This window comes from Cucurbita maxima, unplaced genomic scaffold, assembly GCF_002738345.1.
Source record: "Cucurbita maxima cultivar Rimu unplaced genomic scaffold, Cmax_1.0 Cma_Scf00016, whole genome shotgun sequence".
Lineage (NCBI taxonomy): Eukaryota > Viridiplantae > Streptophyta > Magnoliopsida > Cucurbitales > Cucurbitaceae > Cucurbita > Cucurbita maxima.
Window position 1 is genome coordinate 3,613,110 of NW_019272032.1, and position 15,529 is coordinate 3,628,638.

At 36.7% G+C, this 15,529-nt stretch overlaps 3 protein-coding genes across 3 annotated transcripts; 1 reads left to right on the forward strand and 2 right to left on the reverse strand.

The window, feature by feature from the left end:
- Positions 1-612: 612 nt before the first annotated feature.
- LOC111490990 (14 kDa proline-rich protein DC2.15-like) lies at positions 613-1,225 on the reverse strand. The gene has a single exon (XM_023139692.1). It carries the CDS (start codon positions 1,141-1,143, stop codon positions 724-726), a length of 420 nt encoding a protein of 139 aa, XP_022995460.1. The 5' UTR covers positions 1,144-1,225; the 3' UTR covers positions 613-723.
- A 4,705-nt stretch (positions 1,226-5,930) lies between these two features.
- On the forward strand, positions 5,931-8,810 carry LOC111490988 (protein NRT1/ PTR FAMILY 6.3-like). Its single transcript, XM_023139689.1, has 5 exons — positions 5,931-6,269; positions 6,431-6,470; positions 6,574-7,145; positions 7,651-8,171; positions 8,258-8,810. Exons 1-5 carry the CDS (start codon positions 5,974-5,976, stop codon positions 8,602-8,604), a joined length of 1,776 nt encoding a protein of 591 aa, XP_022995457.1. The 5' UTR covers positions 5,931-5,973; the 3' UTR covers positions 8,605-8,810.
- A 624-nt stretch (positions 8,811-9,434) lies between these two features.
- Positions 9,435-14,981, reverse strand: LOC111490987 (oxysterol-binding protein-related protein 2B-like). The gene is made up of 10 exons (XM_023139688.1): positions 14,254-14,981; positions 12,985-13,347; positions 12,765-12,861; positions 11,923-12,338; positions 11,680-11,835; positions 11,426-11,593; positions 10,359-10,499; positions 10,048-10,269; positions 9,840-9,953; positions 9,435-9,764 (listed from the first exon to the last, which is right to left on the reverse strand). The coding sequence occupies exons 1-10, from the start codon at positions 14,704-14,706 to the stop codon at positions 9,612-9,614; spliced, it is 2,283 nt and encodes a 760-aa protein (XP_022995456.1). The 5' UTR covers positions 14,707-14,981; the 3' UTR covers positions 9,435-9,611.
- Positions 14,982-15,529: the final 548 nt, after the last annotated feature.

Genomic DNA, 15,529 nt, shown 5'->3' on the forward strand with positions numbered 1-15,529 from the left:
GGCCCGGAGAAGATGAATTGCTAACGGTGTAGTTTAAATCGTGTTACAGTTTTAAAATCTCATTTTTAATAAATCTTAAAATTTCTCTATAAATTTAGTCCCAACAATCTTTTAAAAGTATCCATTGAATCAGTTCAAAAATTAAAATAAATAAATAAATAAGAGAGCGGAAGATTTGAATGTCCGACAAAATTATGATCCTGGATGTCTGTGTACATCACACACCTGCATGCATGCAGACCAAGGCATTGCCCATGCCCTCCATCACAAAACTACACGTCGGTCTGCCAATTGTCGACATGTCAGAAACCTACTTATTTATTTTACACAATTTTATTATTATTTTAACTATCACCTGCACTTCCTTTTCACTCTGGTAAAAGAAGTAAAAGACAAAGTTCACAGTAATTAATGAATGGATTCGTTTTTCATCCTCTTTTTTCAAATGGGTTCTAAATGGTTACTATAATTAATCTTAGCTTAACACAAATCAATGCCTTGATTAACAATATTAGTGATTCAGAAACCCTAATCTCAAGAAAAAGAAATGAGATAAGATCGTTCAATTTCAAATATTGAAAATTACAACCACCAATAACCAAAAGAACCAAATTAAACAACCAATAATAATTTGTAATAAATTCTAAAACATGCAACGAAGCTTCAAAAGACACACACACTGATAGATAATTTCACGAAGAGCACAAATGGGACTGATCAAAATCAGCACTGGAATCCCTTGGGGACGTTCTTGCTGCACACATTAAGGAGCAGGCTGAGGGAGACCGGGATGTTAAGGTTGATACCCAAAACGCTAGCCTTAATAGCAGTGCAAAGGCAGACAGCAGCTTCGAGATCAGCAAGGCCTTCGATGAGGGTGCAGCATGGGGTCACAGGGGGCTTGCCAAGGTTAACGTCGACGAGGCCACCCAGCAACTTGGCGCATACGCCGAGTTTGAGGGTATCCCTTGGGCACTTTCCATAGCTGGAGGAAGGGCTGGGCTTTGTGGTGGGAGGGCATGGCTTGGGCTTGGGAGGGACAGGGGCTGGGACATAGCAGTTGTTGCAGGCTGAGACAAGGGAGAAGAAGAGGAGGTTGAGGGAGAGGAGGAAGGCAAAGGAGGCTGTAGCTTTGGAAGCCATTTGGGTGTTTGTGTGTGTGTGTGTGAAAGTTGAAGGGGTTTGGCTTAGAGAGGGATTGGTGGTGGGAGAAAGGGAAGGGGTTGGGTGGGGGTTTTATAGTGTTGAGGGAAGGAATAATATGAATCAATAACCCATGTGTGGCCTCTTGGGATTTTAGCTGGCAGCTTTGAAGATGCTTGGAAGTTTTAGGCAATGTTTTTGGTGCTTTTTCAATAACATGGGAATGCAAAAAATCCTCACCAATATTAATCTCATTTCTTTTGGTTTCTAGTGACTTTCTGGTTCAGTTACGGAAACTTCTCCTTTGACCTAGCATTAGATTATTACAAATGATATAAGAGCTAGGTACTAGACGGTGTGCTAGCAAGGATGATGAATTTCTCTCCATAATGGGCCAAAATAAATAATATTTGTTACCGGTGGGCTTGAAGTATTACAAATGGTATTAAAACTAGATTCCAAGTAGTGTGACAAAGAAGATGTTGAGCTCCCAAGAGGATGAAGTGTGATATCTCGAGTCCGTGAGAAATGGGAAAGAAACCAATAAAAGAACCAAAATATAATAATGAGTAAATATAAGTTTGAATAATTTTATATTACAAGTTTGAGAGCCACATAAATTTTAAATTGGAAGGGAAGCCCATCCCGTGAACCAATGAATAATTATGTTGGAGAAACATATACATCATAATTTGCCAGGTAGATTTGGGAAGAATTAACTTAAGATTCCAAATTAGACATTATATTAATTAAATTACAAGAAGTAAAAATAATATGTTTTTCATAATTATTACTATATTTGAAAATAATTATGAAAAATGAATACATCACTCAGTACTATTTTTCTTAATTAAAACACAAAAGACCATAGTTGTTATGAAGTTAAGATCGGTAATCACGTAGTTATTATTAATATTAATAAATCATTAAAAGTATAGCATGTGACATGTGAGAAGAAATTATGAGGTAGAACAATAATTAACAATGCACGTGGCGATATTAGACAAGTAATGTAGCATCCAAAGATTCCCAAAAGTTAACATTTTATCATTTCTATTTAATTTCTCACCGACCAAAACCACGTCGTTTTAATAAAATTTGTCGGGGACCCGCCAGTTGTTCTTGTCAATGGCTGCTTAAGATTATTATTATTATTATTTCTTATTATCTAAATACCTTCCTTATTATTTTTATTTTACAACATTTATAACTACCTATTTTAATTTCCAAAATTTATGTTAATTTGCATATTATTATTTTGGCTAAATCTTTTGTATTGTGAATATTACAATCATTTAATTATTTATGTAAAAATGATTTTAGCTATTTCAACTGAAATAAAAAAAAATATATATATGACGTCACGACCGTTACGAAGATTCTCGGGCCGATGAAGCTGAAACTGTTGGGCTGAACTAAGTCAACCATGTTATAGTTTCGGCCCAATTGTAAACCCAGTTCAATTCTCATTTGGGCTTTAGAGTGGCTAAAATAAATGAATACTTTAAATTTTATAAATATACAAAATTAAAAATTTATAAATTAAATAATAAGGGCATACAAATAAATTGGAATCATATCGTTATGATGTCACATAACCCTAAACCTAAGTCTCAAGGCTATAAAAAAGAATAAAATAATAATAATAAAGAACTCAAGTGACCCTAAAGCGTAGGGCTTATCCATTTCCAGCACATCTTGAAATCGTGTATAGGCATTACTCCTTATCCCTCCTCCAAACTCTTATTATGAACTCAATTATTAACTAATCATATTAATGCACTAATTAATCTTCAATCATTGCAAATTTTTTATTTACAAATCCTCTTTTTTTTTCCATTTGAATTGAATACATTACCTTATAACCATCTTTAATTCCATCATTTTTCTAATTAAGTTTCTTCTTCTACATAGTTTTATTAATTTAGTGTTACTTTGACTTCCCATTATAATTTTTAATAATTATTTATAATCTATATAGTAGTACATCATGTTGATAGCAATTAAAAGGAATGATATTGAAATTGGATAAATAGAATATCAAGAGCCAAACCCAACTTATTATCATTGGCCTTTCAAATAGGTTTAATTTATACATACGTTGTAAAGAAAGTGTGGGAATAAAACATTCTTTATAAGGATGTGAAAACCTCTTCCTAATATAAGCGTTTTAAAATCGTGAGACCGACAACGATACATGACGGGCTAAAGAGGATAATACGTGCTAGCAGTGTGTTTGAGCTCTTTTTGACTCATAATTTAAACTAAGCGTCTCATCACTATAACTTATAATCGCCTCTCCCTTTGACGAAGAACTTGCCAACCATATCATATGTGCATGCTATGAACAAATTTTGATATTTTTTATGTGTGTGGCTAACATAATTTCAAAATGTTGATATACCCATAAATTATATATTATACAAATTAAAGAGCCCAACCAATAGGCAACTAACATAAGCACAAGTGGCAATGTTGTCTCCATCGGCTGCCTTAGTTAGTTCTTAATTTATTATCTCTCTTCTATGATGAAAAAAGGGTCTCTTAGGGGCCAAATCAATGGAGCCCATTGGCTTGCAGTGGTCAACCTTTGACTTTGTTTCTAGTTTAGGGAGGTGGCTCTTGGAGCACATGAAAGATTACCAAGAAATTCTCTTCTTCATATGGACCCATTTTTCTCTGTTTCATGCTTAGTTTAATGATATATGTCCTTCTTTCGTTCGGGTTTATTTTATTTTTCTTTAATGAAACGAATAGATTAAAAGAGTTCGATGTGTTGTTTTCAACAATGATATCAATGTTTTACAAATTAAATGCGTGTGGAAATACGATGATGTCAATGTTTTAGATAATAGAATATGCTCGAGACTTTCATTTATTTATTTATTATTGTTATTATTATTTTACGGCATGCTTATTATTATATAGTAATGAGACTTAAAAATTGGACCTTATATAATAAATAAATAAATTATTTTTTAGTCAACTAAGTAAACACAAATTGAGAGCACAAAGAGAGGCAAAACAAAAAAAGGCCAAATAAAGTTCCTAATGTGAGTCCATATCAACCCCTCCCCTTAATACACATCCTATGTTAAGTTATTATATAATTCTCTCTTTTCTTACAAATTAATCCATCACTAACCATTTATTATTATGAATTATTAAATACTCAATAATTTTCTATACCATATATGCATTTTTCTATTTTTTTTATTTTTTTTTTTTAATATTTGTATAAAATTACTTCTTATACGATAAATTCTGTTATTTTAATCATTAGAGATATAGTTAAATATACGAGAGTATGGTATGCAAATTTTGATACCAAATCTTAAAATATTGACATTTTAAATTATATCATACCCAATTGCGAGTTAAATTTTAATATATAGAAAAAAATAAATAAAATCCAACAAAAACGCAGGTGATTATATATATATATATATTTATCATTGTAATAAATGATATAAAAAAACTATTGCAATGGCGGATATGTGCATAACCCAGAAAGTCAACTTATTTTTCAAATATTGACAATCTCTTGATTGTTTTTCGTTTATTTCCTTTAAATTAATAATGTGGTATTATTATTATTCATATATATTTTCAGCCGACCTAACTCACTGAGTCCAAATACGTGTCGTTCGCTTTGGATAAGAAAGAGAGAGTTGGGCAGCTTGGTCGATGTGTCGTCTTGGTTTTTAGTTTTCTATTCATTGAACCGAACCAACATCCAACAAAAATCAATTTATTAAATTAAAAAAAAAAAACCGTATAAATTAAAGGTGCCTAAGAAATTCAGTCTCTAAAATCCCAAAAAAAAAAAGTATATATATATATATATATATTAATTTGGATGAAAGTTATAATTAACAATATTAGTCTTAATTAGTCTCATTGGAAATTAAATGTGACCTGTTATTAGTGACCTTATTTTAACATTTTTAAAAAATATGGAAAATATTTTAAAAACTTTTTAAAATTGGATGGTTTAATTTGTAAAGGTCAACGTTGTATCCCATCCCATGTAGTGATGTCTTGTAACTCAAGAGGGAAGGTAATTGTGTTCCTAATTAATTGGGTTTACTTGTCTCTCAATGAAATCACCTTATTCAAGAAACTACTCCAAATTTAGTTTTATATTAATTAAAAATATTCAATTAAAACATTAAAAAATGCCAAGTAAAACCCAATAATTGAATCTGATCATATGTTTAAATTCACCAGAGATGTTAATTAGAGAGAGGTTTTCACAACTCAAGAAGAAATGCTTTGTTATTCGTTCTCACTAATGTGAGATCTCACAATCTACCCCTTAGAGACTAACGTCCTCGCTAACACACTGTTCAGTGTCTAGCTTTGATATCGCTTGTAAGAGCCTTACGCTATCAGTGTCACGATTTTAAAACATTGTCTATTAAGGAGTGTGATGTATCCCACAAAAACTTAATGGGTTTGTTTTAGTTAACTGAAACTACATTGTTATCCAAAATCCATTTCACAAAGCTGTCCTACATATTTATGTGATTTCATACTTGGGTTCATTGGAATAAACAACCCATTTAAAGTATAATCCCCACACAAAGCCCTCAAAATTATCATTAAACATAAAAATCAACAAAAATAGAAAACTTGAAAACTTCAAATACAATAGAATACAATTGAATATGATTGAATATAATTGAATATAATTGAATATTTGGGTATTGAATGCGAAGGCATATGAAGTTGGGACTATAAAAACCCTGCAGGGCCCTTGCAGAATCTTCATCCACTGCGCCACATACCATTCCCATACTTTTATTTCTTCACCTCAAAACCCTCACCATGAGCGTCCTCCCCCAAATGGATCAAGATAAAACTGTCCCAGATGCATGGGACTACACCGGCAAGCCCGCCATCAAAGCCAAAACCGGTGGCTGGGCAGCCGCTGCCATGATTCTAGGGCCGGAGGCAGTGGAGAGGATGACGACGCTGGGGATCGCAGTGAACTTGGTGACATATATGACCGACACAATGCATCTGGGCAATGCTGCCGCCGCCAACGATGTCACCAACTTCCTCGGAACCTCCTTCATGCTCTGTCTCTTCGGTGGTTTTGTCGCCGACACTTTTCTCGGCCGGTAATGGATGTTTCTTAAATTTGATTTAATACATCCAAAAAAATTTAATTTTTTCTACCATATTTTTGTGCTTATTCATTCAACATTTATAAAATTTTAATAAATTTTATTTTATTTTGTTTATTTAATTCTAATGGGTTTGATCTATATTCTTATAAAAGGTATTTGACGATTTCGATTTTCGCAACTGTTCAAGCAATGGTAAGATTATATCGATCATTAATTACTTTATTATTATCTTGAGAATTATTTAATTAATTAGTGGTAAATTAAATAAGCTTAAATCAAAATTTTATTGCATTAGGGTGTAACTCTCTTGACAATTTCCACCATAATTCCAAGTCTCCGACCACCAAAATGTTCGCCGGCGTTATCAACCACCCCGTGCATTCCAGCTGACAGCAAGCAGCTAGCAATTCTCCACGCAGCATTATACTTAACGGCGCTCGGCACCGGTGGCCTAAAATCGAGCGTATCGGGGTTCGGTTCCGATCAATTTATCGAAACAGACAAAGAGGAGAGAATAAAAATGTCCAACTTCTTCAACTGGTTCTTCTTCTTGATAAGCCTTGGGTCGCTTGCAGCTGTGACAGTCCTTGTTTACATTCAAGACAACTGGGGCAGGCAATGGGGATATGGGATATGTGCTTGTGCCATTGTGTTAGGATTGGCTATCTTCCTGATGGGGACTCGACGCTACCGGTTCAAGAAATTGGCCGGTAGCCCGTTGACACAGATCGCCGCTGTGTTCGTCACTGCATGGAAGAAGAGGAAGTTGGATTTGCCATCGGATTCGTCGTCGTTGTTTGAAATCGAAGACGCTGTGGATGGATCTGGGAAGAAGAAGCAGAAACTTCCTCGCTCCAAGCAATTCAGGTTGGTTTTTCTACGTATTTTAACCATTGAATAAAGTTTAATGCTACAATCAATATTAGTAATATAGTCAATATAGTTGGTATAATATGATAAACATATTCAAATCATATTACTTCTAAACATTATGGAAGTGACAATTATTACATAGTTTAGTCCATTTCCAATACATTTTCCAACCATATATTACCCAAAATAATTCAAGCAGACAAGCTTATGACAAAAAATATTTTCTATAATAATAATATTATTATATTATTAAATTGATTGAGTCTGCAAGTTGTGAAAAAGAATCAAAATTAAGAAATGAAATGGAATTGGGAGTCTCACACGCTGCTTGTCTCTTTTCCAAGAACAAACACAAATTTCTGCTTTGAATTTCCCATTTTTAATTCAAATTCTTATTTTTGTCTCATGGGTTTGAAAAAAGTTTCAAACTTTGATCCAACCCAAGTTCCAATTTGAGCTAAATTTCCAAGATAATCGGATGTTTTGTTTTTTGGGGCAGGTTTCTGGATAAGGCGGCGATCAAGGACGAAGAAAATGTTGGCAATGTAGTGAACAAGTGGACGTTATCAACCCTAACAGACATTGAGGAAGTTAAATTAGTTCTTCGAATGTTACCAATTTGGGCAACCACCATTATTTTCTGGACAGTCTATGCCCAAATGACCACGTTTTCAGTGTCACAAGCCACCACCATGAACCGACACATCGGAAAATCCTTCGAGATTCCAGCAGCCTCCCTCACTGCCTTCTTCGTTGCCAGCATCCTCTTAACAGTCCCGATCTACGACCGATTCATCGTCCCAGTAGCGTCGAGGGTTTTGAAGAACCCACAAGGTCTCTCTCCGCTGCAGCGTGTCGGGGTCGGCTTGGTTCTATCCATAATTGCCATGATCGCTGCCGCGCTGACGGAGATAAAGCGACTGAGGGTGGTGGAGGCACATGGATTGGTGGACAAGCCGCTGGCGGAGGTGCCATTGAGTGTGTTTTGGTTGTCGCCACAATTTTTAATAGTGGGATCAGGTGAGTGAAGAAGGGAGGAATTGGCAGCCCTTGCTTAAAGTTTTTAGCTTTGATGTTAAAAGGTTAAATTTTGTTGATGTTTGTAGGTGAGGCATTCACGTACATGGGGCAATTGGATTTCTTCCTAAGGGAGTGTCCTAAAGGAATGAAGACAATGAGCACAGGGCTGTTCTTGAGCACACTTTCTTTAGGGTTTTTCTTTAGCTCATTGCTGGTTACAATTGTGGGAAAAGTGACAGAAAATGGGAAGCCATGGATTCCAGACAACCTGAATGCAGGGAAGCTCTATGATTTCTATTGGCTATTGGCAATTTTGAGTGTGTTGAATTTGGTGGTGTTTTTGTTTTGTGCAAAGTGGTATGTGTACAAGGACAAGAGGTTGGCTGAGCAGGGGGTTGAATTGGAGGACTATGGGCCATCTTCCCATGCATAGCCATGCATGTATATATTATCACTTTCTCTTTGTTTATGTGTGGGCTTTTGTTAAGGACAAAAGCTACGAAGGCCTTTGTTTATGGGGTACCCTTTGCTTTCTAATAATGTAAAGTTCGTAAGGTTTTTGATGTACCAAAAGGCCAAGGAAAAGTGAGAATCCGTTTTGAAGTTCTCTAATATAATATCAACAGTTTGGGTGTTCCATTTTTTTTTTCTTTCAAACTCTCTAATATAATATCTGAGTGGGGGAGAAGAATTTAGTTTTTTTGATATAAAGATTTTACGAGTACTAATTTCAAAAGTCATTCCGGGCTTAGAATCTTTGTTGGTACACCGCTCGGTGTGTACCCCTTTTAGAGCTTAGCATCCTACCTCGCACATCACCTGGTATGTCTTTGATATCATTTGTAACAGCCAAAGCCCACCACTAGCTATTGTTCTCTTTGGACTTTCCTTTCTGATCTTTCTCGAGAGGGAGAGGTTTCCACACTCTTATAAAAAATGTTTCGTTCCGAAAAGTCAAAGTCAATGTATCTAAATGATAGTCTTTCATAGTTTGATAAGCTTTCATTAGGTTGAATTTCCATTCTATAAGGCTTGACATACAAAACTAAACTGATTAATTGGCATTGATCGGTGACAACCATGATCAACAATACTATAGCTTTCGACATGGTTCAAAGGTAATTGATAGATACTCCTTCCATCAAGATCGATAATTTCGAATCTTCATATCTCGAGGGTCGTTATGCTTTAAAAAATTGTAGTCCCCAGGTGAGATGTGAGACATATTTGAAAGTCTTGGTCAAATGGTATGGATCTAACTTGGGAAGCAAGATTCGGTAGATCAATTATTGTCACTTTTTTTTTGCAATTTGCATTTGGAAGAGATTACAACAGAGCTAATCAATGGACGACCCAACCCCTCTCCCCCAAACATTATACCTTCAAAATATGAAAAAGAATGGCCGTACAATACACATATCATTAATATCCAGAATCCTCCTAATGATTCAATTCCCCAAATATGTCTGGGCAATCATCCCATTTGCTTGCGTTCCTTGCTTCCCAATATCCTCCAGCATACCTAAAGGGTCCATCTTCCCCTTCTCTCTCGAACCATCTTGGCTTCCACCCGTTCTCTTGTAACTTCCTCGACTGAAATACACGAACAACAATGAATCATGCAGGTAGAAATTTAAAAAAGCATGCAAAAAGAAGAGCTCAACGTACAATTCTTTGCCTTTGTTCCAACCGTAGCTTCTCGGCATTGGCCTTATCGTACTCCCCGTTTTCTAGATGTCGTTGGTCTGGTCGGAGTCTGGAATCCGTGGGAGGGAGCATCTCCTAATCCATGATCAAATATCCAATATCAGACAAAGCTATACATCACAATTAGAGATAATCAAAGAAGGGTATATGGTAAGAGACTGATTTCAACCTTGAGCCCCGGTGTCAGCTCATTCAAAGTGATCGAAAATGAAGTCAAGTTGTATCGAGTCCGATCATGCGGCGGTTCACTGCTTTTCCACAACAAAGTACCACCATCACAACTCTTTGAATCTACATTCTCGTGACCATTTACATAATACATGCTATCGTCCCACTTCCCGAACAACGTGGCAACTTTTTTCCCAGAAACATGTTCAACATATCCATGAACCTATACAGATGTAGATGTAGAATAGATTTGAATTCGTTTTGTTAAAGAAAAACAAGATAAAATCCGATACAGAAGAATGAGATATGAACCTGATGAGGATTTCGGTCGAGAAATGATTGCTCTTTGAACTTTAGGTTGCACGAATAGTCCCTATTGCCACGAATGTGCATGGTTCCATGGTGATCACAATATACTTTCCCAAGGATGAGATTATAGATACTTGTTGTTACCTAAAAGCAATCATAAAATGAGATTTGTGAGACACTCACTAACCACATAAATTAGAAGAAATCTAGAAACTTATGAAGTAGAACACATGCTGATCGGAATGTCAAGCCTCCAATCTGTGAGATCCACATCAATTGGGGAGAATAACGAAACATTCTTTACAAAGGTGTAGAAACTTCTCCTGAAACTTTGAGGGGAAGCCGGAAAGGAAAAGCCCAAAGAAGACAATATCTACTAGCGGTGAGCTTGGGCCGTTACAAATGGTATCAAAGCCAGACATTGTGTGATGTGCCAGCGAGGAGGTTGAGCCCTGAAGGAGATGGACACAAGCTGGTGTGCCAACAAGGGAGTGGATTGAGGGGTCCCACATTGATTGGAGAAGGGAACGAGTGTCGATGAGGAAGCTAGGTCCCAAAGGGGGGTGGATTGTAAGATCCCACATCGGTTGGGGAGGAGAACGAAACATTTTTTATAAGGGTGAGGAAACCTCTCCATAGCACACGCTATTTAAAAACCTTGAGGGAAAGCTCGAAAGAGAAAGTCCAAAGAGGACAATATCTGCTAGTGGTGGGCTTGGGCCGTTACAAATGGTATCAAAGCCAGACACTGTGTGATGTGCCAGCGAAGAGGCTAAGCCCTGAAGGAGGTGGACACGAGCTGGTGTGCCAACAAGAGGGTGGATTGAGGGATCCCACATTAATCGGAGAAGGGAACGAGTGTGAGTGAGAACACTAGGTCTTGAAGGGGAGTGAATTGTGACATCCCACATCGGTTGGAGAGAAGAACAAAACATTTTTTATAAGGGCGTTGAAACCTCTCCCTAGCACACGCGTTAAACCTTGAGGGGAAGCCCGAAAGGAAAAGTGTTACATAATCTATTTTGTTTATGCATAGTTAGTTAATACAAAAAATACAACTTTCTTTTTACCTTGCTCCACTGGAAGATTTCACCATCATCAAACTCAAGTGTGAGAACTCCAACAGGGTCCAACTGAATTGACCTTCCCCAGAATTTGGACTGAAGGTTGCTATCTCCCCAAAACTTCCACCCTCTCCCTTCGCAATGGCACGCTATCAGAGTCGGGTGGTGACTCACCTACATAAACATACACATCCATTTTCCAGTTACTTTTACAGTGATCCCATAATAAACTTACACAGCCTCTTATCCCATTTACTGACCTTCTCCGAGAAGAACCGAAATCCTTTCTCTGGAAAATCGGCTTCGTAGGTTTCCCCCAACAGAGGATTGAATGGTTTGCAGTGTCTGCCTTCCGACGAAGCGTACCCCGAAACTGCAAACGCTGCGACGTTCAGAATTCTTTGTAGACTATTTCCCTGCACATAATACAAGTCCCCAAATTCTACTTTGATTTCCATGCATAACAAGATTTGTAGGAAGCTTTTATCTTCTTATAAGCTTACCTGTTTTCCTTGTTGGTATGCTTGGTCCAATAGATATGAATACTCCATGTCTTCACAGCATTTCTGCAGGGATGATATTGGCTCGTTGAAGTAAACAGGGAGGCACACTCTTGTCAGATCTTTTCCCACATTGTCTTTGATCATTGACCAAAGGCTGACTCGTTTCTCCTTCTCCACCGGAACGGGAAGCCGTTTCCTTCTTTGAACGTGTGAGTATCTGTTCTGTAACTCCATGTTAGCAGCCATTGTGCCACCATTGTCATGCTGATGACTTTCAGCCTTGCTATCATGGCCATAGACAGAATTTTCAGAGAAAGAATCTATGGTGTCGTAAAAGGACATTTCGTCTTCGTCTGAAACCTCCTCCTCGAGCTCTCGTTTCTCGATATCATCCGATGATTCCGTGGTGCTGCATTCTACAAACCAGACAGAAGTAAATAATCTATCAAATCTTCAAACAAACTGCACATCCAACAACGTTTCATTTGATAAACTCATTACAGTTTATAACATATTATGCAGAACTTAAAGACTGATACAGTTAACCAGCAATTTTTTTCCAAATTACATCTTACATTTTAAAAACATCCAATAGACATCAACCCAATTTTTAACACTTTAACGAAAACAGAGAACTAACAAGACCATCATACTTTACTGAAGCTCTGTCTTACAAGAAACAATTCCCTGGATATGATGAAATTACAAGCCAAGCGCCAAATGCCAAACAAAAAGAGGCTGAGACAACTATATTTTCTGCTTGAAAGCCTTGACTTGTATTGATTTCAAGCATATAAAGCAAATTTCAATGAAAAAAGGGAAGAAAAAAGAAGAGAAAGAACCACTATATTTTCCACGTTCTTCAGAGGAAAGATCATGCTTCATCAGTTGAAATTCTCCATCATTCATTCCAGAAGCTTCAGCTTCAAAACTAGCAGCCTGTATATAACACAGTCAAGTCTAATATCAGCCACATGAGTAGCACAATAATACATAAACACACAAGAATTGATACTAACTATGAGCGCTAAGAAGAAAAGGGCTTCAAAAGGAAACTTTTACCTCTAACTGCCTGATTGTATCAAGCAAGTTAGATCGTTCATCACATAGAACTTGAAGCTGCCCTCTAATTTCCAAGAATTCGGACAGCATTATCTGTTCACAATCCTTAACAAGAGTTTCACCAATTCCCTCTTCAATTAAACGCTCCTTCAGTCGGTCAGTCGATACCGATAAATCACTCGGCACGGTGGTGAGATTATAATTCAGCGATGTTAGAGGACATATGCTGCGACTAGAAGAAGCCAAGGCTTGAATCCAAGCCTCTCGGTCACTCTTTGAATTAGTTCTCAAATGAAGAGTCTTTGTAGCAGTGAAGATATAAAACCTCCGATCATCCGACTTGCTCTCTCGAAATGATGTGATCTGCATTGATAAATTTCAGATATTAGAAAAAAAAAAAGGCATATTCAAGAACAAAAACCACAAGATTATGAACAGTGATATCACCTGGAAAGTACAAAATTGACCTAAAAAGTCCACCACTTTTGATTACATTCATTAGCAACCGACCTAATAACTCGCTTAAACTCTTCAAATCAAGCTCAGAAACAGTAAAAGAAAAGAGGGAAAAGGTGAAATTCAGGGTAGAATTTGAGTGGAAGATAAAGAAGGTGGGAGATTTCAAATCCAACAAAAAAAAAAAAAAAATGATGATTTCAAGACAGTAGAAAAGGAGAGCAACAATGAGTTGTGATGAACAATAACCCTAAGCATCACCAAAAACATAAAATGGCCTCCTAATCCACCTGTGGATGTGACCCACTCGACATGAACAAGCAGTTAAAAAGCTATGAAAAAATTGCAATTAAGTTCATCAGAGGATGACCCAGATATGAGAGAGAGGAAGAGAGAGTAAATGCTGGAAGAAATATGATGAACAATGGTTTAAACCTGTGGTTCACGCGTTTCCTTTAAGCTCAGATTTCAATGTCCCCCCCCTGAGTATCTGGCAAGATCAGAGTCGGCCTCAGACTCAGAGGGAGAGCTAAAGAGAGAGAGAGAGAGACATTTATTTTCAGAGAGAAGCAAAACTAAAAATGTGATGAATGGTAAACACATAACCTAAAATGTTGCCCATAACGGAAAACCTATTTCTCTCTTTACCGCCATCCCTAAAATGCATAAACACATCCCATTCCTACTTTATAAGATCATCAAATTATCAGACCATTTCAGATCCTGTTTTTGTGTAAATTTTCCGGATAATAAACCAAAATTCGTGTTCCTCTTAATTTCAATAACAATTTCGTTTTAAGCTCTTTTGTGTACCTTGAGATGAACCACTCCCACCGCTTTTTGGTGCTTCCTCCTCCCTCCGCCGTTCTCGTCTCCCCTCGGGATCCTATTGCTTGAAATCTCTCCGATCAATCGATAGTCGTTGTTTGAAGCAAGAAGATTCAGATTCTCGGGGCGGCGAATCTTGGCGTAGGACAATACGCCATTACGGAGAAGGAACCATCTGGATCTCCACCCTTTCCCGTAATTGGTCCACTTGTGAAGAACTCCAGCGACTGTGGATTTGGATCCCGGTGGGCGTCTGATAACATTCGCATGAGATCCATCGGAAAAGGCGGCTAAACTGGCGGGCATGCTCTTGGTCCTGCAGAGAGCAGCCGCCGCCGCCGCAGCTTCCTCAGTCGACTGGTCTCCATCGCCGGCGCATCCGATTCCAAAACTCTCCACCGAGATGCAACAAAGAGGGTGCATTTCCTTGGCCTTCATAGTTTGTTCTTTTGTATTTGAATCCCTCGAGCCCTCATCAATTCTCAAATCTGCCGGTCAATTGGAAGAAGAAGAAGAAGAAGAAGAAGAAGAAGAAGAAGAATCTCCATAATCCAAAAAATGAGAGAAGTTTATAGTTAAGAAGCACAGTAAGAGAGGCTCTCCGTAGCAGATTTAGCTTGGAATCAATGGCGAAGAATATAGTAATTTTTGTGGGGGAAAATTACTTATATATCCACCAAACAGCTGAACAGAGAGAGACAGAGAGAGACATGGAGCAGGACGTGGCAGATGGTAAATTAAAGAACGGAGGCGGAACGGAATCAATTTTCCAAACCAATATTTAATACTTACAATTTTTATTTTTATATTTAAATACTTTAATTTATATATCCATTTACATACCAAATTAAATATTTCAAATATTTAACCACCCTAATTTTATATTTAATAAAAACAATCAAATAATTTTGACAGGTTAGACCTTTTCAAAATTACCAAGTAAAGATTTAGATTACTATTAGATAAATAAAAAAAATTACTATATATTCACTATTTTTTGAAAAAAATTATTGGACAAAAATTTAAAATTTTAAAAACTAATTAAATATTTAAATCGATAAACTTTTAAATATATTTGTTTTAGTTCGTGAATTAAAATAACTTATGTTAGTTCTGATTCAAATTAAACAAATGACGTGCAACATGCAAAAGTTGTTCGATGCCGAATCTAAATTCTAAACGTTAATTAATTAATTTTTTTTTGAATGAAAATAAATAAAAAGAGTATATATATATTTCGGGAAGCAGTTGACTGTTGACG